The sequence below is a fragment of the Lotus japonicus genome, chromosome 5, assembly GCF_012489685.1.
Source record: "Lotus japonicus ecotype B-129 chromosome 5, LjGifu_v1.2".
Lineage (NCBI taxonomy): Eukaryota > Viridiplantae > Streptophyta > Magnoliopsida > Fabales > Fabaceae > Lotus > Lotus japonicus.
The window spans coordinates 65595911-65619876 of record NC_080045.1 but is presented as its reverse complement, the minus strand read 5'-3'; the positions used below and the strand labels follow the sequence as shown (position 1 = coordinate 65619876).

At 35.0% G+C, this 23966-nt stretch overlaps 3 protein-coding genes and 1 long non-coding RNA gene across 8 annotated transcripts; 2 read left to right on the top strand and 2 right to left on the bottom strand.

The window, feature by feature from the left end:
• Window positions 1-3915: 3915 nt before the first annotated feature.
• Window positions 3916-6238, top strand: LOC130718146 (endonuclease 2). The gene is made up of 9 exons (XM_057568636.1): window positions 3916-4079; window positions 4237-4405; window positions 4996-5094; window positions 5211-5266; window positions 5364-5447; window positions 5533-5625; window positions 5711-5778; window positions 5934-6007; window positions 6085-6238. Exons 1-9 carry the CDS (start codon window positions 3966-3968, stop codon window positions 6177-6179), a joined length of 852 nt encoding a protein of 283 aa, XP_057424619.1. The 5' UTR covers window positions 3916-3965; the 3' UTR covers window positions 6180-6238.
• Window positions 6239-6373: 135 nt separating this feature from the next.
• On the bottom strand, window positions 6374-12900 carry LOC130718143 (membrane-bound O-acyltransferase gup1-like). Of its 3 annotated transcripts, none has more exons than XM_057568634.1 (20): window positions 12636-12900; window positions 11455-11668; window positions 11280-11338; window positions 10983-11154; window positions 10837-10885; window positions 10352-10455; window positions 10203-10267; window positions 9749-9819; window positions 9171-9230; window positions 8892-9005; window positions 8389-8513; window positions 8243-8294; window positions 7975-8037; window positions 7778-7887; window positions 7610-7702; window positions 7428-7509; window positions 7259-7336; window positions 6967-7042; window positions 6839-6888; window positions 6374-6753 (listed from the first exon to the last, which is right to left on the bottom strand). In XM_057568634.1, the coding sequence occupies exons 3-20, from the start codon at window positions 11302-11304 to the stop codon at window positions 6733-6735; spliced, it is 1410 nt and encodes a 469-aa protein (XP_057424617.1). In that variant the 5' UTR covers window positions 11305-11338; window positions 11455-11668; window positions 12636-12900; the 3' UTR covers window positions 6374-6732. The 3 variants fall into 3 exon arrangements, with proteins under 3 accessions (XP_057424617.1, XP_057424615.1, XP_057424616.1); XM_057568632.1 differs by having other exon boundaries at window positions 10983-11164; window positions 12636-12899; XM_057568633.1 differs by lacking the exons at window positions 11455-11668; window positions 12636-12900 and having other exon boundaries at window positions 10983-11164; window positions 11240-11338.
• Window positions 12901-14850: 1950 nt separating this feature from the next.
• LOC130718144 (MYB-like transcription factor EOBII) lies at window positions 14851-16867 on the top strand. Its single transcript, XM_057568635.1, has 3 exons — window positions 14851-15196; window positions 15281-15410; window positions 15841-16867. Exons 1-3 carry the CDS (start codon window positions 15046-15048, stop codon window positions 16469-16471), a joined length of 912 nt encoding a protein of 303 aa, XP_057424618.1. The 5' UTR covers window positions 14851-15045; the 3' UTR covers window positions 16472-16867.
• Window positions 16868-20370: 3503 nt separating this feature from the next.
• Window positions 20371-23013, bottom strand: LOC130721560 (uncharacterized). Of its 3 annotated transcripts, none has more exons than XR_009013510.1 (3): window positions 22840-23013; window positions 22090-22739; window positions 20371-20821 (listed from the first exon to the last, which is right to left on the bottom strand). It is a non-coding gene; the product is annotated as an uncharacterized LOC130721560 (long non-coding RNA). The 3 variants fall into 3 exon arrangements; XR_009013511.1 differs by having other exon boundaries at window positions 20376-20821; window positions 22090-22521; window positions 22614-23013; XR_009013509.1 differs by having other exon boundaries at window positions 20378-20821; window positions 22090-22521.
• Between the last annotated feature and the right edge of the window lie 953 nt (window positions 23014-23966).

Genomic DNA, 23966 nt, shown 5'->3' with positions numbered 1-23966 from the left:
ATGATCGAAACCAAGCATATATAGAGATTCCGTCTGTTATGGAAATTTCTTATGACTCACGTTTCCCTCGTGCATGCATGAGTATTATAATATAATTTATGTTTCCAAGTTCAAAGTAGTCGAAGTTATGTTATGGTTTTGGTCATTGTAAAAACGTGTAGTGCTTTGTACCCAAAAGGATAAACTGTGTCGTAGGAGTAGTCATACGTACGTGGCCGCCTGAGCTTGTTTGTTTCATGGAAATTTCTTTTACGAAATTCTTTGTTAGTTTTGATGTTTACAAATACACACAATTTATGTATTATGTATTATCCAAGATGATAATGTGGCCGGTAATATTATTGCACAACAGATTAGTGGTCTCTGTTTCTCCACGTGTAAACAATCTCAATAGTGTGTGCACTACATGTAGTTTGAAAGTGATATATATGGGCTTAAGCCCTCCATGTAAACAAAAAAATAACGTGAAATATATATATGTGGGTTGCGGACAAGCCCACCAAATCTATTTTGGTAATGGATTTGCAACTCGGCCTAATCTGGTCTTTCTCATTTATTGTTAGGGACTGGATTGGGCCTTACCCACTTAAATTATTACTATACACATTTTTTTCCAAAATATATATAGGTTATAACAAAAATGGTAGAACCAAGAGAAAACACCCTAAACTATTGGTCAAGGTGTCCGTGACATACTGAGATAACCTGGAGAAGCTGAGGGTTGCCCTGAGGTTTTATTAGGCGCAAGGGATTCAAACTCTCAACTTATAAGGATGTAAGAGTTAAACTCCGAATTTATGTTCAGTTGTGCCAATTTAAGTTGACTCTATCATATTACTAAACCTGTTTTTTTAAAAAATCATATTACTAAACCAATTGGGAATATTCTCATGGTTATTCTTTGGAGAGGTAGAAATACCAAAGTATATTTTGGATGCTATTTATTCATGATGCATGTTGCAAAATAGACACTATAAAATACTAGTAACTTCGTGCCTTTCACTCTGTGCGCAATGGTGTCATTTTCAGGCACTTCTTGCAAGCAAGGATTTGAGACTTTTGCTCAAGATATTCAAATTACTTTTACAAAAATAAATATTTACAGCATTCAAAATGCATTAGGAGTGGAAATGTGGAATGCATAAGATCACGAATATAATTAAGACAATAATTGTGTATGATTATGTCCTGATTTCATAACTGTAAATTGGTGTATGATTATTATATGCTGATTTCGTAACAACTAAATTAATTTAGCGTTTTAAATTTCAAAACAAAAATTTTAATTTAGCGTTTTAGCTAGTCATTAAGCTCCATAAGTACTAAACCAACTATGTAAACTCCCTGGCCTTTCAATACACTCCTTGGATTGTGTTAGGAGATACAGTTACTCTAATTCCAAATCAATCTACCATTATTACCTTTAATACGTGCTCACACCAAAAACAATCAATTTTGTAAATATAAATTTTTTTGATATATCTTTACATACCACTTTATGACCGTTTTTAATCGCAAAAATTGTTATGCGGATTAAAAACTGCCACAAAAATAATATGTTTGAAAGATGTCTTAAACAAAATGTATTTTTACGAGCCTGGAAGTAAAAATGGAACAAATTGAATGTGATTGGCATCCATTCAACTTCTCTCCATCCCCTCTCCATCCAAAATCTGAGCCATCAATTTTAAATTTTAAAGGTGAGGATTAATTCATGTTTTCTCTCTCTTCTTAAATTGATCCAAGCCTTTAAATACAATTCATTTTTTCTCTCTCTTCTTAAATTGATCCAAGCCTTTAAATTTCAAAATCAATGGCTCAGATTTGGATGGAGAGAGGATGGAGGGAACATGGATGGAGAGGATCCAAACCCTAAAAAGTGATATCTGTACATAAAAAATAAAACAGAAACTTAACGGGTAAATGGTCACATTGGTCCTTGAATGTTTGCACCGACTTCAGAATCGTCCTTGGATGAATTTTATTAGGCTCGCGGTCCCCAGATGTGGCAAAAAATAGTCATATTAGTCCCTGACGTTAAAATCCCCTAACGTCCGTTAACCCAATTAATAAAAGTCAACATTATCTTTCTAATTTTCTTTCACTTTGGTCCCTTTCTTCTTTCTTCCACCCTCTTCACCCCCTCCTTCCATCATTTTCACCAAAACCCAATTTCAAAATTGAACTATCAGCATATGTTTCCAATTGGATTCTTGAAAGGAAGCACAAAAGGAGATAGGGATCTGTAAACAATTCTCCACTGAAATCAGAAAGACCAAAAATTCAACTTTAATCACACAGTCAAAATATTCATGAGCCCATTTTCAAGATGAAATATTTCTGTGATTCCCATTCCATATTTTCTTTCCCAGAAAACAAAAACATACACTTTCTTTTCATTCTTCACCAGAATCAGTGAAACAAAAAATTCACCCCTCCTCTGTTTTCATCCTCAAAACCAGAACAGAGAAGTCAAAATGCAACAGTAAACCCAAATTTACACACAGAATTCATGGTTTTCATACAAACAACACTTTCTCTTTCAGCTCAGGACTAGTCTCACAACCCATGAAAACAAGACCCAGATGAAAAAAAAAACAACAAATACACACAAACACTCAGAAAATGTTGCTCTTCTGGTGAACCAGCAAAGACCCAGAAACTTTTTTAGAAGCTTCAACCATGGGAATTCGCTGCAAGAGACTCAGATCCACATGGGGGTTGTAGAACAATGGTTGCATTGACTTTGTGAGGAGAATGGTAGCTAGCTAGCTAAACTAGTGACACACACAGTGAGGTTCTGAAACAGGAAGGGATGGTGTTGGTTTTGTTTAATATAAGGAGACAATGAGATCGTTGAAAGATTATGGATGTGATTAATGGGAGGAAGTTGCTTGGTTCGTACCCGTGTTGATGTTGTTGTTGTTGTTGTTGCAGAGTGAGAGTGGCAAAGATGGGGGTGGGTTTTGGTGAAAATGATGGAAGGAGGGGGTGAAGAGGGTGGAACAAAGAAGAAAGGGACCAAAGTGAAAGAAAATTAGAAAGATAATGTTGACTTTTATTAATTGGGTTAACGGACGTTAGGAGATTTTAACGTCAGGGACTAATATGACTATTTTTTGCCACATCTGGGGACCGCGAGCCTAATAAAATTCATCCAGGGATGATTTTGAAGTCGGTGCGAACATCCAGGGACCAATGTGACCATTTACCCGAAACTTAACACTATGAATTACATAGCTTGACGCCATGTCTCTAATTTAGACAAGAAAAGTATTGATAGATATATATACTTTTTTGATATATCTTTACATACCACTTTATGACCGTTTTTAATCGCAAAAATTGTTATACGGATTAAAAACTGCCACAAAAATAATATGTTTGAAAGATGTCTGAAACAAAATGTATTTCTGTGAATCAGCACTAATTTAAACATCATCACGCTAGTTAATCATTCACTCATTGGTACATCACATTTACACTACCTGTTTGTAAAATAAAAATTAGAAAGAAGTGTTGAATTTTTTTTTCTTCATCTACATATAGATAAAAAAACATATAAAAAAATATTATACGCAATGAATGCTTGCTTGCTTATCATTTGATTTGAACCGCAATTGAGAATATGAAGTATGAACATCACACTCCAAAGCTGACGAAACGCAAAACAGCATTCACTTTTTTTTTCTTCTCTTTTTCACTTTGTTCACACTTCAACCGAGCTAGGAAAATGGTGCAGGACGCGACAAAACTAGTCCAGGACAAGATTCCCCTCTCAAATTCATTATTATCAAATTTATGATAATTTAATAATTTCCATATATATCTTTCTTAAATTTTTATGCACCTGTCATTTCAAATTTCATATTGAACTAAATTAATGTAATAAATTACTCATTCAAGGGTATTATATAAGCACAGGGCAAGGTACCATATGCATGGTTTTGTAGTGAAGCAGAAAGATGGAGTATTCTTTCAGAATCCAACTGGTGGCCATAGTGTCATTGATGCTTGTGTTTCCAAACACACAAGGATGGGGAGAAGATGGGCACACCATAGTTTGCAGTATTGCTCAGGTGAGTAACGTTCTTTTTTCTGCGTGTTTAGAAACCCTTTTACAATTAATTATCAAGTCATAATCAATTCAAAATGCTTCTGGTTTCAGAATTCATTCTGATAAATGTAGCTCTAGCAATAGCAGCATCACATTACCTTCCCCTTTTCAATGAACAGGCTCGTCTCAGCAATACAGCTGCAGAGAAAGTCAAAGAGTTGCTGCCACCAGGAAATGACTTGGCCAGCATGTGTTCATGGGCTGATCATGTCAAGTTCTATTTGCCCTGGTCCTCTGCTTTACACTATATTGACACCCCTGACAATCTTTGCACTTACCAGTATGAAAGTAAGTTGCTTTCTAATAATTCTCCTTTTCCCCTTGAGGATTTTAGTATGTTGTTTGGATCAGTGTTGTAAGAATTGATAACAAATGTAAGTGATTTGTGTTGAGACATTTATGAAAAAAAAAAAAGGTTTATGTAGGCAATGTTGTAAAATCGTATTGTGAAATCTCATAATTGGTTATGTCAATTGCAGAAGCTATGGTTTCTAGATTCATCCAAGAATTGATTTTGGAGTTAGAATTAATTGTGAAAAAACAGCATCCACACACCAAAAAGTTGATTCTGAAAGTGGAGAATCAACTTACCACTTGCAAATGTGAAAACAAGCATGCTATAATTAGTCATGTGATCCATGACATTAGCTTGGGCTTCTGTGTGTGTTGTGAAAAGCAGTTTGGTTCTGCTATCTGTATCTGATACCATAAACCACACAACTTTTGGCTTGTTTTAAAGTTTCTCATTTTCTGATAATATCTTAAAAATTAAATTAGTTTTTGGAATTTATGGATAAGTGAATGATGTGATAGATATTAGATAGGTATATGATGGTGTAGTGCAGTACTGAGTGTTAACCAGTTGTTTGAACATTCAGGGGATTGCAAGGATCAGAATGGAGAGAAGGGAAGATGTGTTGCAGGAGCAATTAACAATTACACCACCCAGCTCCTCAACCATGGCACAGACAATTCATGTAAATTTTTGTTACGAGACAACAAACTTTATGTGCACCCTAATTTATTTTTCTTATATCTTATCTACTGACTAAACAATTTTTGTTCCACATGGTGAAATCACAAACAATATCAGATAACCTGACACAAGCCCTGATGTTCCTTGCTCATTTTATGGGAGATATCCATCAGGTATACTTGATAAAGTCCCCAAATCATCATACACTAAGCTTATATCTTAATTAGCAATCTAATAATCATGATTTTTTTCTGCTTTGTTAATCTGCAGCCTCTACATGTGGGTTTCACCTCAGACAGGGGAGGCAATTCAATTAATGTTCACTGGTATACAAGAAAACAAAATCTTCACCATGTGAGTGAATATAGATCTCAGCTTCATCAACTACCACAGATCTAGTTCACTATCTACTACACTGACTAATTTTTACTCCACACAGTGTTGGGACGCGAACATAATTGAGACAGCAGAAGAAAGATTCTATGACTCGAACATAGATGAATTCATTGATGCCATTCAACAGAATATTACGGTATTTTATGCAGCAGCTTTTTGTATACTTAATCTAATGAACTGCTTATCAAAGTTTAATGTTCACTTTAAATTTTCTGATATAGAAAACATGGTCCAGTCAAGTAGAAGGATGGGAAACCTGCAATTCTAATGAGACCACATGCCCAGATATGTAAGTCCCATTAGTGCTTATTTATCTGAAAGTTTTATTCCTTCATTACTAGTTTTATTTAAAGAATTTTGCTGGTTGCAATACATTTAGTTTAGTGTTTTGATCTACATATGAAGCTGTTGAAATTTACTAGCTTAACTTGGGTAATTTTTCAGATATGCATCTGAAGATATAAAGGCAGCATGTCAATGGGCATATAAAGGTGTCAGTGATGGTTCAGTACTAGAAGGTAAGCTGCAATACTTATTGAAGTTAGAGTTTTTTCATCTACATTTTCTCACTATATCATTACACAATACTTTGCAGATGATTACTTCCTCTCACGTTTGCCAATTGTCAATTTGCGATTAGCTCAAGGAGGAGTTCGATTGGCAGCAACTCTCAATCGTATTTTTGGCTGATGTCAAATGTTATGTTTATGTTTAATGAAAAATGAAATAAAAGTCCAGCATTAGCATTACTTCATAGTTTCCCTATCTTATAATTTCCTGCTCAACATGCCGTTATGAGTATTATTTGATGATTGTATACACATGATGCTTAAACACTCCTCTTGAAACAACATAAGGCAGACAAAGAACAACTAAGCTAAACATGCAGCAATAAGGTGTGAAGTTCAAAATTATCATGTCGCATTTTACATGTAAAGTTGTAAACCTACCCTATTTTCAACAGAAGTTCAAAAGTATCATGTCTGCTGTTAATTTGATTTTTACATTACATGGATTACAAAATTCTAAGACATGGCTCCCAATTTGAGGGACAATGCATTGGGAAATCAATCAGAGTGTCAAAAAACATACCCACAGGGTACCTCCAAGCCAATCCCACTGCTCAGTACCAGATTAGTGACTCCAAGCGCTACACGTGAATTTACACTTTGCACATTTGCAGTTACACAAAGGATTACGGTCACAAAGTAATTGCCCGGTTCAAGACGACCTTTGCTTAGCTTCATCTATGTCGCAACATAATCTGTAAATATTCACCCAGAAGGTTATTTTATAAAAAGGAAAAAAAAACATTCAAAGATGATGAACACGTGCGGAACAATTCATACCTTTGTTCCAACATAAAATGTCATAAGCATGCCCCCGAGGACTGGCAACCCTGTGAAATGGAATTTCTGATGTAATTTTATATTGTATTAACTACAATTAAGTTAACAAGCTAAGGATCTTGACAGACCTTCTTTGTGAAGGAAAGAAGAAAGCAACCAGTTAATGCCTCTTGGCCCAATAACAAAACCAACCAGATTTGCTATCTGTCAAGAAAAGTCGTGTTAATCAAATTAGATATTCACTACTTTTGTTTTATAATCAAAATGCAACAGTATCCATCAAAACAGAAATAATAACTACTCAGTGAAGGAAAAAAAAAAGAACGGTTGTTCAAGTCATTGTGAGCTGTGACAGAGTAACTAAGAATTATAAGATTTATTCATATATGCTATAGCTTCCATGGGCATTCAGGGACAAACCATGAGGCAAGTAATTGTGACTGCACCAGCAACAGCACTGAATTCACGAAATATGAATTCGCCAAAAGCACTTTCAGCCTGACAATCAAATTTACCTCGATGTTAGACATTAAGAATAACAAATTTGAGCTACTGAAAATTTAGAAGAGTAAAGAAGGATATGTATTACCTGAAATGTTTTTGCTGCTGATTTTAAAACCAACTCAGGGATAAAGAATAAACATGTCAACCATGCCCATGAAAGAAGCTTCCTAAGGTCCATGAGAATAATCAAGCATAAAATATATCTGGTCAAAAAGTGCGCAACTTTTACAAATATAATGGATTAAACTGACAATAAAGGGAGCATACCACTCTAAATCATGCCAGATGGCAACAAATGTGAATATAACCCATACATTTAGTAGTTTTTTTCGAGATCCTCCAAGAGGAATGTACATATACCTGAAATTCTATCAAATTTTTTAGTTATTATTTAAGAAAATAAAGCGAAAATCAAGGAGAATGAATCCATTGCACCTCACAAGCCACTTATTAAAGGAAGCATGCCAATTTTTCCAAAAGCCTTCCAAGTTGTGGCAATTATTAATACATTTTGGCATATTCTCTGGAGCCTCAATTCCGTTTATCTAAAACCAAAACTTCAAAATTAATGACATTCTCCACATATGTACCTGGACATTTATGCTAAGATGCTTGATAGGCAAATAACGTACCAGTGACCAGAAACGGAAAAAGCGCCAGATCAGTAAAAATTTCAGCCACATGAAGTTTAAGACCTGAAACAAATAAATAACAGAATGAAAATAAACACTATGCTGAAATAATTTGGAAATTTAGTTTCCATGATATATCAACCATCACCACTAAGCCAATATGCAGTTATGCCACTGGGTCTGGGTGGGTTTGGTTGCACATATCAGGTTGATGTCATTAGGCTCAGCAAAACCACATAGGTTATAAGATAGACATGTATTCCCTTACCCCATATCCAATGAAGAACACGTCCATAGGAGATAAATGCTTCCACAAACCACTGAAGAATAAAATATTTCAGCTATCAAAGGATAAAATTGGATTGAGAAAATAAATATCACACACGGCACTTTACTGAGTACTGAAGCACTCACCTATTAGCAAAGGCATTATAATAGAATAGATGTGTCATTAATTCCACAAGAAGAAGACTGAACACCCAACGGCAACCATAGAGTGTCACATTTCTAACTGAAATAGTACTCTGAGGAACATCTAGCTGCCCAGTATCATCAACAGAACACAAACAACCATTCAAAAACACTGACAATAGTAAGCAACAAAAGAAACATTCAGGAAAAAAAAGCATGTCTGGTTATGGCTCAACTGTAACAGTTTGATTCTGTTATAGAAAATTCATTGAAGTGTACATTTTCATTTAACAATTGTTGACTCAAATATCAAATTCTAGACAATAATGACAAATTTGGTTTCTTTTCCAATTAAAAATAATAATTTCTTCCATATACTTCTATTTTGGAAAATAACAAGATGAGGGATGTACTTAATCAATAGAGGTTTCAGAGACCACAACTATACAAAGTTTACAAACGTAATGAAAGCCAATCTTGAAGCATATAAAAATTAACTGACAGACCTGTGAGGCAAAAGCATTGAAGCTAATAATTGGACCAGCAATATAAAGTGGTGCATACACCAAATAACAAAGGTATGTGATATATCCGAACTTGTCCTCCTGTAGACTTCTCTCCTGGTAATGCAATTAAAATTATGAACTGGAAAACATGTTCACACATGCCCAACAGAAAGCATAATTATTTAAACGTAAACATTAAGAGAAAGAAGCATGAAAAAAAACATAGCATCTACAATAAATTTCACCTCATGCTTGTTATTAATTAAGAGCCATTCTAACCTGTAAAGTTTGATAGCATGATTTTCCTGAATTACAAATATGACAACGCTGATGATGTTTCTGCAATCACCAAAGAATAAAATATAAGCAAAAGTATTGATTAATCACATGAATCAGTCAACAGATCAACAGCTCCATGACAGAACGTGCATTATATATTGATACTGCAAGTTAGTATGTCTGAAGCAATACATTGTCTAACAAATTGACGACTAAAGAAACATGAGGGCAGTCTCATAATAGACTTTGTATAAAGAAAATGATTCCAAGAAGGTTGTTCCTAGACCAAAATTAAATGTAGAAATATACAAAAACTACCACCTAATTAAACAAGACAAGCCTTATGTAAGTTAAGAATTCAGCACAAAATTATTTAAATAGTAATCAAACATAATATAAGCTCTAAAAGGTGTTAAAAAAATATGTGTTTGAGGTAATTTCAAATATTACTCTTCATTAATAAAGTTTCAAAAGCATTTGTCGACAGCATTATAATTAATCATCAAAAATTAAGAGACAATACAGTAGAAGCTTATACTCAAAACAAACAAGTATCATATTCATAAAGAAAGTGATACCTCCTGATCAAAATGAGAATCTTGATTTGTCCAATGATAATCAAATCCAAAGCTTATCATGCGCAAAACAACTGCCACAAACAACTATGTTTAAATATAACGAGACATATATTGTTATTGCCACATTACACAATGGTATGCCAAATGAGAATGCACATATAAATTATAATTCATAAAATGCACATAAAAGTTTAAAAATGTTGAGATCATGAAATTAATCTCATAGCCCGTGGTTGTTCTAAATAATAGACCAGGGTGACATGAAATCAGTTTCAATGTGAGGAATGGATATAATTGAGTTGGCATAGCTTCATATGAATGCTGGTGAAGAGAACCGTGCAACCAACAAAATGGGAAAAAAGAGGTTAGGGAAAAGATAGGTAAGAACCACATATACATGGCCATTCTGACTTTGGATACTACAGAAACTCAAATAAATAAAGAAAACAAGTACCAAAGTTGAAACTTATGTGCCACCTAAAACTGCCCCGGTAATTGTCCAAAAATTCCCATTGTGATCTGCAATAAAAATACATAATCTCAAGTGGGAATAGAATTATTACTATATAATTTATGAACACCAATTGATTTGATGCACCTTACCCAAATACAGAGAATGAATATCCTTCATAAATCCGATTAGAGAGAAGAAAAAATATATTGTAACTCCAAACAACAAGTGGAAAGTACTTTTTCCGAGCAAACATCTGCAGAAACCATTTTAGTCTTACACGATAACTGAGGGAAGAGTGACAAACATGGTAATTAAATGATACATTATAATGATCAGACAAATGGATCTTATTTGTGCTGTGGATATTCAAACATTAAAAAAGAGGCCAAAGCATCATAAGTTGTATGTAAGTGAATTTATTTGGCCTTTAAAATTTTAAGGACCATATTATGCTTTGGCCATTCTTGTCTTTAAATAACTAGATCTGTTCAAATTCAAAGCCAAAACCAAAGCACAAATGAGACCCTTTATGAAAATTATGATAACATCCCCCCACCCTCAAGAAAAAATTAAAATCAATAAATATCACACATTCAAATAGCAACAAATACTTGTTCATAATTCTCATACGCACCTTCACGATAAGAAAATTAATAGTAGCTATTGAAAGGACAAATATGATGCTGCAAAGTGAAACAAACACAAAATTAGATTGAAGAAGGTAAGGAATGCCAATAGTGAAAGAAAGAACAACATCAAATTGAACCGTGCATTTCATACCATGCTCCATGCAGATATGATAGGTAGGCCAAAGAAAATAAAAGCCAGACAATAGACATTCCCCCCACTTTTAAATTAAAAAAATCCCTCATCAAGCTGGCCAGCAGAGTGAAAATTCCAAAGACAAGACTAAGAACAGGTATATTTCCTCGAAAATTCGTCCACTGAGCATCTGAGACATCCTTTACACAAAACAGAAAGTCATGCGTTGGATCAGCAAAAAGAATGCAATCTAGCCAACTACTGAAAATACATACAGACAAACTGGTCATAATGATGGAAGGAGCACAATCATACATTGAGGTGATGAGGAATGAGCCATCCCGGGCGTAAACCAAATAGTTGTTTGTAATGATCTATGAAAATCAAAAGCAAATACACAATGCTCATAATTAAGCAGGTGAGATGTACCCGGCAGAAAAAAAATTAGAGAAACAAAATTATGGGAAAAGGTCTGAAATAAGAAATATACCATGAGAGAGTTGAAGGGAACGTCTGATTATGATAACATAAAAAGCAAATGCATAAGTCACCAGAAAAAACAATTCCTTTTGCTTCCACTGTCCACTCCTACTGCCATTTAAGTTGTCCTGGTTCGTAACAGATGTACCCATTTGCGATTTGACCATAATGAAGAAACCAAAGTCCTCTAGTTAGCACCTTGACACCAGCAACTTCATGTTTCCCTGTTTAGGAAATCAGAGATTTTTGTAAATTACTTTCAGTTTCCCCATGATAAAAACCAAAATCAAATTAACTCCGCTGATGATAAAAATTTGAATAACTTCCCTACATTTTAAAAAATCAAAGGTTAAAATATATAGAAAGGGGATAGAAGAGAGAAGCTGCGTAGTCAATCTAATACAAACTTGACACTTATTAGAAATTAAGGCGGCAAAGCTATTTACAAGCAAAGTTTGCCCTCTGTAGGATGAAATGCTGAAGAAAATATAACCAGAAAATAACAATGGATATTTTCTTCTTGCCCCCCTCTCCCCCTCTATATCATCACTTTTCAATACAATCCTAGTATCATAACAGAATTCCTCCTCCACTAAACATGCGACTGTCCATGTTGTTACAGACTTACAGCCTCCTTTCCCCCAACTAACTCTTCCCTAGGTACCTTCTTTGTAGGGGTCATTTTCCCTTTTTCTCCAATTCATTCCTTGCCTTTCCCTTCATTCACAGTTTCACACAGGACTGCGCATTTCCACTAAGCCCACTAATCAAACAATCCTAGAGCAATATTCTTGTTGGATGAGAGTTTAACTTGTAGCTGAGTAATTATAAGTCTAACAGATTCTGTATGACTGAACCTCTAACTAAAAATCTCAAATGTTTTTCTTACTAAATATTGTTGTAAGTCCATAAAACAGCATTGTTCATTCACTTCAATAAGAACATAAAATGCATGCAAATATCAGCAAAAGAGGTGAATCCAAAATGAGGCAACAAAATCTTTATGCAAACAAAAGGTAGTAATTAGATACTTCAGTTACTTTTGCTACCTGGTAGCATAGTGTAGGATCAACCAAACATTCCATCAAAGACATGGAACCCTTTTTACAACCCAATATTCTAAATACCCAAATATACATACAGAAAGCTCACAAGTTAACAGTAGTGGAAGACAAAGGTGAAGGGATTTACCTCAGAAACACAATCCTTGAGTGATTTAGCCAGCGACAGAGAAAAGGGTAAGAAGAAAATGAAGGTGGAGCAACTGATACTGCTATTTGCGACCTATGATTGTGTGCGATTTCTGGTGGCTGGTTTGGGTATTGGGCACAGTTGATGGTGAAGGGAGCAATCAGAGAAGAGAGCAAGGTCGAGAGTGAGAGCGAGGATGAACGTGAAGAATAGAGGGCCAGTGTTAGAGCTTGACAAGATGCCACAAAAATACGTCAAATACTGGAAGTTTATTAACACCGCCAGAAATAATTTGCCACAAATGTCACTTTTTTTAGTGTGCTTGAGTTGAATAACTATAGGATCAAAAATAAATTTATATTCAATTCAAGGGAAGGCCTTAAGCAGAAATCAGATATATCTTAAAGTTTATTTTTGGTTTAAATTAAGGTACCCGCCGCCGATAATGATTGATCCTCTCGCCGTAGTTACTTGTACTAAACTGCTGACCACAAAATGTGCTATGTTCTCATATATGAAGATCGAACCTTCAAATGCACCGTTAAAGTTATCTTGTAAAAGTAGGCATGTTAGTATAAAACATAATTATATTGTAATTATGGTTAGTTTTTATAAAGTAGAACAGTAAGCTGGACCAATTATAATCATTTTTGTAAATATGATATATGATTATCTGCTGCATTTAGACCTGGATTCTTTCTGTGCTCGATCCTTTGGCTCTAATTTGATGCGGAAAAATGAGAAAAGTGAAGCAGCTGGCTCAGACAAAGAAAGTGTCTATATCTACCGACATTTAATTGCTAACTTTGCTTCTTCACCGGCGGTCTCTATGCTCTTACATTATTTTTACACTGTTAAGTAGTTTTGTTCAGTCAAAGACGTTTCTTATATGGAAAATATGTACATAGGAACAGTACTAGCTAGGGGTCCAGGGGTGATTCATTTCAAGTCTTGACTATACTTCTGTCACAGTTATCATTCAGTCAACAAAACTTCATTCCTTAATAAGAAACTACTTTATTATGCCAAAAGAAACATAAATGATTTATCTAAGAAGCATTTTTCTGCAGGAAATACGAGTATTGGCAAACAAATGTGATCGTTAGATAAAACAAGTGGTGAGGTGAGTACTTGAAAAATTGAGTAAAGGCAGTTTGAGAGAAAAGTCTCCAAAAAATAGTTAAATACAATCATTGGATTTGGAGAAAAAATAGCTGTAACGTGACTGTGCAGTCTGTATCTAGATTTAGAGATGAATCTGATGAGGGTCTAACAACAAGAACAAATTTTTCCCGCTAAGTGAAGTCGGCTATATGAATTAGACTACGTTATTGAGCTTGATTAAACAAAAACTGTTGTGGAATATTATTGATAATGAGATCATTTTTAATAATGTCTCCCAATGTTCTTTTTTGCATCATTTTAACGGATTAAAGATCATGTTATCAGATCTTCTCACTGGTCACTCCACCTAAATTGATTTTATGGGAGCTTCTCCCGATAGACGTCACCCCAATATCTTCTCTTATATGATCATTGGATATTAGCGTGGACGTACATTTGCTACCATAGAGGATAGCCGATCTTAAAGCGATCAAGTAAAACTTTCCTTTTGGTAGGTACTTTGCAATCATAGATAACTAACTTTTGATGCTTTTCTCCAATTTAACCACGAAGATTGAATTTGTGTGTAATATCTTTGTCGATTTCCTCATTATTTTGTATGATAGATCCTAGGTACTTACGCGTGAAACCTCTCATTTCCAATTTTTATTTTCCTATTAGCTAACAAAGAAGGGGTTAGTGCTGAATCATGAAGGGGTATGAAGATCTCTTCACACAATATTGAGCTAACAAAGTGGACCACTAAATGAGGACCCGCGTCTTTACCCAAAATCTGAATGCAGAGTTTGTGAGTCTTATCTCGTATATAGTCTTTAACACTTTCACTTTCATCCAATGCGGGAACCCACTTGATTTCTTACATTCCTCAATTAACAGCAAAACCTTAATATGTTCCTGCTTTCTTTAACAGTTTAGATTCCTTCAAGTTTGTTTAGTGGGAGGTAAAGCTACTTACACTCTTACAAGTATCTGTTCAGGGTGTTTTGCATACTAAGGAATAATATAGGTGGGACCTATTTTGAAAAGGGTATAATAAATATAATCACTTTGGTTATTCTAGTATCTAACATATAGCCATTTGTTCCCCTAGTCTCCCAAACCCATTTAACAAAATTTCATGGGGAGTGTATATATAAAGGCATGGACATGTAGACACACTCATTGGAACTCATTTCTAAATTGCTACGAGTGTTAGCTTGAACCTTCTTACTTTATACTCCTTGCTCTTGCAAAAACAAAGCAAGAACAACTAGCTTGTATATCATCATTTTCAGTAACACTAGCTATGTCTACAATTCCAAAGAGAGAGTTGGGTTCTTCTAATGAAGAAAGTGGGCTGAGAAGAGGTCCTTGGACTCTTGAAGAAGACAGCTTACTCATACACTATATTGCTCGTCATGGTGAAGGTCGTTGGAATATGTTGGCCAAAAGTGCAGGTACATATTCTTTTAAGATTAATGGAATAACTTCACTTTCACTGGTTTACTTTTGTGTTTTAATATTTGGTTCCAACTTTTCAGGATTGAAGAGGACTGGAAAAAGCTGCAGACTCAGATGGTTGAATTACTTGAAACCTGACATCAAGAGAGGGAATCTTACTCCACAGGAGCAGCTGCTGATCCTTGAACTCCATTCCAAGTGGGGCAACAGGTAATGATTTTTGCAGAAAAATAAATGTGTACATTCAGAATTAGCCCTCTTGAACCACACTAAGTTTAATAGCATGGTTAGTTACACGTTTACAAGTATTAGAATTAATAATTGATTCTAGCTACATAATTCATTATAAGATGAAGCTACAAATTATAGTTTATGCAGTGAACATGATCAGATGTAAGGTTTCACAAGTATCAGCTACTTACAGAAGTTTATTGTAGAAGATTTTCCAAAATTGCACTTAGATTTATAACATTGCCCTACATAAATCACTTTTCTCATAAATGTATCCATGCAAGTTACTTCACTTTCAACACATTTTTACCACAATTAATCTTATCAAAATCAATTTAATTAAGAATCAGTTCGGACAACGCTGATCCAAACACGCATTAACATGCTTTTGTTGTTCATTTGTGAATAGGTGGTCAAAAATTGCTCAGCATCTGCCAGGAAGAACAGACAACGAGATTAAGAATTACTGGAGAACAAGGGTGCAGAAACAGGCACGCCAACTCAACATTGAGTCTGGTAGCAAGAGATTCATTGATGCTGTCAAGTGTTTTTGGATGCCAAGGTTGCTCCAAAAGATGGAACAGAACCCCTCTCCCAGCATTCACCCTTCCATGACAAACATGAATTTTGGGAATTCTATAGAAGCTTCAACCAGTTCAATGTCAACTAGCTTCAATGTTCCTTCTATGTGTCCATCACCTCCTCCACAAAGGGAATTCATAGATGCTGCAAGCCATTTAAGCACTGTGTCCAGCCCCAGCAATAATCCTTCCTCAGATTCCTTCCAATATTCACAGCTGCAAGAAATTTCTCAACCTCCAATATGTGCTCCCAATGTGTTTGAGAGCAATGGTTACAGCTATCCAAACCAGGAGAGTAGCTATGTTGATAATAATAGCTATGGATTGGAAGGTTTAAACCTGGATCCCCTGCCTACAATGGAAAATTATGACATTTCACAGTTTGATTTTCAGACTGCGGGGAGTGGCTGGATGTTAGATAACATGGCTGAAGCTTTATGGAATATGGATGCTATGTGAATGTAACAGTGCAGGGATCAAGATCTTCCATAACAAAATCATGTCTTAATTTCATGTCTCTCCATTAAAATCTTGTCATATCAATTAAAAACAGACATGAGTGAGATAGTTACAAAGTTACGTGGTGGTTTTTAATTGACATGTCAATATTTTATTGGTGAAACATAAAATGAGATATAGTTTGGTGACAAGAGATTTAAATCCCATAATGTAGACATTAGAAAGAGATGCATCTCAAGTTATTTTTACTATGAGATGGTATGAATGTATGATAGAGAGAAGAAAATTAAAGATTGTTAAGCTATGCTGATACTTAGAAACTAAAGTGTCTCATTTGTAGAGATTAGTATCCAAGTGTAAGGTTATGTCATGGTCTACAAGAAAAGAAAAATAAAGATTCTAATGCTATACTTATTCTTAGAGTATAAACAATCTCATTGATAGAGATTACTGAAGTGTAAGGTTGTTTATTTTAAGTCATTCTAAAATAGCATATTTAAATAGGATTGCAGAAGAGTATATCAAATGTTCCCCTGTTTCAGATGTACTGTAGTTGGAAAAGCTAGAGTGCATTTTTTACATGATGCGTTTTTTTCTCTTATCTTTGTTGTTTATGTAGAATTTTTCTGGTTGAGAGCCCCAGTTGAAAGCTAAATTAAATAAAAGGATAGTGTATTATCAAAGAAGTGATGTTAGTACTTGGAGGTGACAATCAACAAACAGACTAAATCGATTAAATGGATCAACATCTTAAATTATCATATAGAAGAATAATTTAACAAATTTGTAGGTCGAGAGTTTATCACAGAAAAATACTGTTTTAATGTACAAAATCGACATATTTTTATATCAAAATTTCTGTTGAATATATTTTATTATTATATCTTAAATCTCATATTAGATTACAATTTTGACCAAACTAATTTAGAAGAATCACAAGTTACAAGCTTGTGGACATGATTACATGTGTGCATCTGTGTATGCAGCTAGCTTTTGCATCTAAATCCTCGTGACGCATGATGGACGGTCAACATTTAGATTGAAGTTTTATGTCTAGGCCAATTATAATAGGGAATGGCTTAATTCTATGTACTCCTTTTAGATTTATAGAACTCATGGTGAAAAGCCAAATAATTACGAGCTATAATGAACATTTTCGGTTTAAATAAGTTTTTGGTCCCTAACCTTTACCAAATGCTTGGTTTTCGTCCCTCGTCGGAGCAAAGGTGGGCTTTAGTCCCTAACCTTTGTCAAAAGGTTTGGTTTTGGTCCCTTCGGAGCTTTGAGTCAACGCCGGAGCTCCGGTAGCCCATGTGGCATGTCCACGTCAGATTAATGAGGCCAGGTGGAATTTTTTATTTTTACTTTAAATTACTAAACAAAAATTAAGGTACATCATCACTTTCAAAAAAAAAAAATCTGGTACATCATCATCTTCATCCAAGCCATCACCTGCAGTCCTTCATCATCACCTTCATCCTCAAACCAGAAAACCAGACCAGAAACAACAACTCCCCAAAGCCATGATCAGAAAGGGATGAAGGAGGAACAAGAACTCCAAAATGTGGTTGTGGGTCTTCGATCGCGTCGTGACAGCAGGGGTGTCGCACCTCCGCCGGAGCCGTCCATCTCCGCCGTTCTCCACTTCGGGTTTCAGTAACAACCATCGTGACCCCAGATCCAACCTTCATCTTCTTCACCCTTCACATCGATCATCTACCCTTCACCCTCTGTTCATCATCTCTTCTTCTTCACCATCCATCTTTCAGATCTACAAATTTCACCACCCAAAACACCTAAGAACCCAAATCTCTTAGATCTACCTGGTTGTGGAGTAAAAATGGGTCATTTGCCTCTCTTCTGTCTCGATTTGGCCTCCAGAGTGACGATGGGTATGGTGGGTGGGGATTACGAGTTCTGGGTTGCGGTGGGGGTTGCGGGTTGCGGCTTCTGGTGTGCGGTAGCCGGTGGGTGAGCATTTGTTTCGGCTTGGTGATGAAAGTACTGGCAGCGAGATTAGACATTTTGCATGTTCTTCAATCTCTTGAATCAAACCCATTTTACTATGAGCTCATTCCTTTAATCACAAACTGAATCTAGACAGTTTCGTGCTGAGAACTTTTCCTTTTCTTTTTTGATTCAAAGTTTTATTCATTTATTGGTGGATGTATATAGTGTTTCTATAAGAAAAAAAGCAACTTAGAAATTTTGTACAATCTTTAATCCTAGTGAATCCTTCCTTCCAATGTGAATCCTTCCATTTTCCTTTTTCTGAGTTTGTATGTAAGCTCTGTGCCAGTGCCTATGGTGTTAAGAAATGTTTAAGAAGATGATGGATTTAATTATGGTGTTAGGAAGTAGTTAATTTTTTTATAATTTAACTAAAAATAAAAAAAAATCCACCTAGCCTCATTAATTCCACGTGGCATGCCACATGGGCCACCGGAGCTCCGGCGTTGACCCAGAGCTCCGGAGGGGCCAAAACCAAATCTTTTGACAAAGGTTAGGGACTAAAGCCCACATTTTCTCCGGCGAGGGACGAAAGCCAAGCATTTAGTAAAGGTTAGGGATCAAAAACTTATTTAAGCCGACATTTTCAGGCTTAGTTAGTAAAATGATCCTCAAGGGGAAAAGAGTAATATGTTTTTATACCACATGGTGGCATAACGGAAAGAAAATAAAAATATCAAATCTAGCTTACAGCCAAATTATTTACCCCTCTTTTTAGTCATAGAGTTTTACTTTTTCAGGGACAAAATCATAAAATTTAAGCCGCTTGTGTAGTTGCATAATTTCCCACATCAGTATACCAAATAACATCTCTGTTAATCTGTTATCATTAACGAAAGAGACAATATATTCATTTCAAATTCAGTTAGCTACTGTTATCACTTGCATAATTGAAGATTTTGATGAATAGTTTTGAAAATGAAACTTCTATGTTATCAATTTTAGCTCAAAGCTGCTCTATTTTTGTTGGGTTTATGTGACTTTTGCCACACCTAGGTCCCCGATAGATGCTTTTCTCGTAGGTTTTAGGTGTTTTTTTGCCGGGTAGAAGTCTTAGGACTTTCTTTGTAACATTGTGGACTATACACACGAGGTGTGTTATCTGTACTATCAACTTTTTATTATATATATATATATATTCTGTTTTCAAAAAAAAAAAAATTTTAGCTCAAAGCTTGTGCACACCACATCCAAACACGTTATAGCCTTGCGAATTAAGAACCAATTCTTCTTTTTTACGGCAATTTAAGAAACAATTTACAATCATAGCACTAAGCATTTATTTTCCTGAAGTGAGACAAATAGCTTGGGTTCATAACACTAATAATGATATAACTAATGTCCACCGTGAAAGCTAATAACAATACATGGCACACCGCACATCGATGAATCAAGGCATTATTAGAAAAGTCTCCATCTGAGTAACATATAAACAAAAATGTACCATTAGTCAGTGGCGGAATTAAGATTTTTGTGGAGTCTAGGCAAGACTAAACCCAATTTTCTAATTTAAAAACCATAATTAGATATTCGGATACACATCATGTATATCGGCACACCGCACATCAATGAATCAAGGCATTATTAGAAAAGTCTTAGGCCCATAAAGAGTTTCTATTTCATTTGGTATAGCCCCAATTAACTGGTTGTGACTGAGAGTTGCATATAAACAAAATGTACCATTTAGTCAGTGGTGGAGTTAGGAGTTTTGTGGAGCCTAGGCAAGGCTAAGCCTAGGTGTTTAATTTGAAAACCATAATTAGATATTCGGATACACATCATGTCAAATAGCACCGAACTTTAGAACCGCAAATTCACATTAGTAAAAAATGAAATACCCATATAAATGTAATTTTAAAGTGAACTAATAGACACAATATATATAATTTTAAAGTGAACTAATAGACACAATATAAAAATTTTCATCCACACATCCAAAAAGACACTACAAGATACAAAAAAACAGATTTATAATTTATAATTCACATAAATTAAGAGATTCTATTACTACCGCAGAATTCCCCACAACAACATAGGAGAGAAATGCAAATTAAAATACAAGTTTGACTAGGTATAAATTAAAGGGTTAAAGGTCATATTAGTCCCTGTATTTGTAAAAATGTTTGATTTTGGTCCCTCTGTCAAAAAACCGCCAGTAACTATACAAAAAACCGCCACTAATCATCATTTTTTAGTTAAGGGACCAAAATCAAACACTTTTACAAACACAGGGACTAATATAACCATCAACCCAAAATTAAAATAGATGATGGATGCACCATTTTCTTTTTCTTTTCCGTTGCCAGTTCTGCACCCGTGTCACTTGCTGCTCGATTTCCCCTAAAGAAAAATACAAGATTGACAGTCAACAAGCAACAATCAGAAGAAAATAGAAAAGTGCATGAAATAGATATTGAATCTATCAGCTGGAGAAAGACAATTAGCTAGCTGATAGCAATGATTCATGCAGAACACACTAGTTCAGTTAGCTTAACAGAAGAATCAGACTGCAAATTGTTGGAAATTGAAATCAGTCCAATGGAGAGTCCTTGTCCCATACTCATAGCAGGGGAAATTTCATGTAACTGGGATGTGGGTTTAGGAGATTCATATTGCTACTAATAGTGTGTTTGAATCAGTGGCCAGCATATGTAGGACATGCTTTCAACAATAAAACCTAGTACCTATAATTCTAAAAAATTGGTAGCAACGTCTAGTAAGATCTTTTAAAAGTTTTCTTTTGAAATTGAGTAAGTTGCAAAGCAAAGCTTACATCTGCTTGGAGTTATCTGCTTTACAACTGCTTGCAATGCACAAATCTTTACCACAATTAACTTTACAGTACAATTTTCTCAAATAGACAAATCTTTTGAGTTATCTGCTAGGATTGAAATCAAGAACCTTTGAGCAAGAACCACAACATACATAGACAATTGCATATTTCCCAAACTATATGTCCACCCCTTTCTCATTTTCATTTAAAATGATAGTCCATACATTAAAAACCAAAATCCAAAAGAGAAACCATACTAGCATTCTCATGGTTTGACAATTAGGCATTGAATAAAATGTACTAGTCCAAACATCAAATAACCACCATTCCGTTCTCATGATAAAATGCACAAATTCCGTATCATCTAATGAGGATATTTTCCATTAAGATTTAAGACATTGAATAAACGAAAAGAAAATAGGAAAAATGCAAGAAAATCCAGTAATACAACAGACATTAGATTTTCTATGGTCTTAAATCTTCCCTAAAAACCAATTATTTTATCAGACTTTTCTCTCTAGCTGAAAATGGTTCTGAAATGGATAGATGCAATGTATAACTTCAACACACAAAAATGGATAGACTGGAAGAATGGATAGGACATAAGAAATTGGATACACCACAAGAAAATTACTCAAACATATCCTGTAATTGCATTACCCAATTATCCTAATACACACTAACAGTAAGTTTCCTTTTCCTTTACCACATACAAATCAATTTGAGTGAGTTTTCAATTTGACGCATCTTTGCTACACAAATCAAAGTTGCAATTAACACTAATAATTACTCATTCATTTAACGGATCAAACACTAAAGAAATATGCAGTCATACCTTAGTGGTGATGTGGCCTCAAATCAGAGTGTTCAACCTCCAATGGCTGATGGGTGCTCCACAAGTTAACTTCATATCTGTGCTCGAGCTTGGGCTTGGACTTGGACTTGGACTTGTTTGGAAGCTTAATAATTGAAGCAACCCGCCAGGCATCATTGTAAAAAACATCAACGGTGTCAGTTAAATCAAGTTCTTTAGGAAGAACACCAGGTCCCGGAGGGTGCCTTATGTGTTGGGTATCAATCTCCTCTCTATGAGGCTGGACCACGTCATCCTCCTCAAATAGGTCCCAGAACTGAACAGTGAACTTCTCCTGCCCCCTTGCCTCCACAATGTTGGCACTAAACCAAGCTCCTTCGAGATAAGGAGCGTCGTATCTAACCTCGACAGGGTCCCCAACGCTAAACAACTCCTTGTTCTTTTGCATGCCAGCTTCATCAACAATCGAAAGGCATGCAGATTAGCCCTAAAATCCTCCTAATGCAAAAAACCATAACAAAATTCGAATCCAAACAGAAGCATACTCAGCATTGGTTTTTCCCCTTTGCTAAAGGATTCCTCCTTCACAATCAATCGAAAAACGCATGCAATTTATCCCGAAAATCATCGCAAAATTCGAATCCAAACAGAAGCATACCCAGCATTGGTTGCTAAACGATTCCTCATTCACAATCAATCGAAATAAGCATGCAATTTAGCCCTAAAATCGCAAAAATCATAGCAAAATTCGAATCCAAACAGAAAGCATACCGGCTCCCCCTGCTTTGGTTGCTTTGGTTGTTGGAAGCGTGAAGCAGCGGCGTCGGCTTTCCGTTTGCTTGCCATCGCGCAGTGATTCTTCTCGATCTGTTTCGCCGTGAAATAAACGGACTGCTACTGGTATGTACAAAGTGTCAAAATTACACTAAGCTATAGTTTGGTTCAAAGGAGAAGAGGGAAGGGAAGAGATTTTAATACTTATTATATTTAGTTCATAGGAATTGGTTTATAGGAAGGGAGTTGAGGCAAAATAACTTCAAATAACTTATTTTTATTTGGTTCATGAGGGGAGGGAAGAGATTTTATAATTAAAATTGCTTGTATATCCTTTTATATATCTATATCTATATTTATATCTATCTATGTAATATATTAAAGGAATGTTTTTTTCTATAAGGTTTTGTCACATGTCACCCTCATATCATCCCAATAAAAAAATATACAAATTTTCTTAATTAATATTAAATCTGCAAGATTTTGTTTTTTCTTAACTTTGAATACATATTCAATATTAAATCTGCAAGATTTTGTTCTCAACTTTTTTTTATTGTGTTTTTTCTTAACTTTGAATAAATATTCAATATTAGGTCTGCATTAAAAAAAAAATATATCCACCTCATCCGTCCGTAAATTTTTTATTTTTTCTTAACTTTGAATATGTCAACTCTTCTTAAAATCTCAAAAGGTGCTGAGTTGGAATCCCATTCTAACTAAAGATTCTCGTGGTTCTGGAGAATCCAGCTACAGGAGAACCGGGAACGGAGAGCTTTCCCCCCATATATAAAAAAAAGTGCAATATTTGTGAATATTTTATTTATATTTATTTTTAAAAACATATCCGTGCCAAAAATAAAATATTTCTTCTCTTTTTATCTTTACAAATACGTTAATCTCTCACAGTTTGTTTCTTCAACCTCCTTTATGTCGTCGGTTTGAAAGACTCATCCAACTTCATCTTTGTCTTCTTCTGGTGTTATATATTGCATGAATAAGTTTATCAATTGTTCTAATCCTTTCTTAACTCTTTTTTTCATTCAGACTAATGTTTTCTCAACTTATTTTGAAAATTGATGGCAGGAGAGCTTGAGAGGTGTTTTGACGCTTTCAATGAAAGGTCT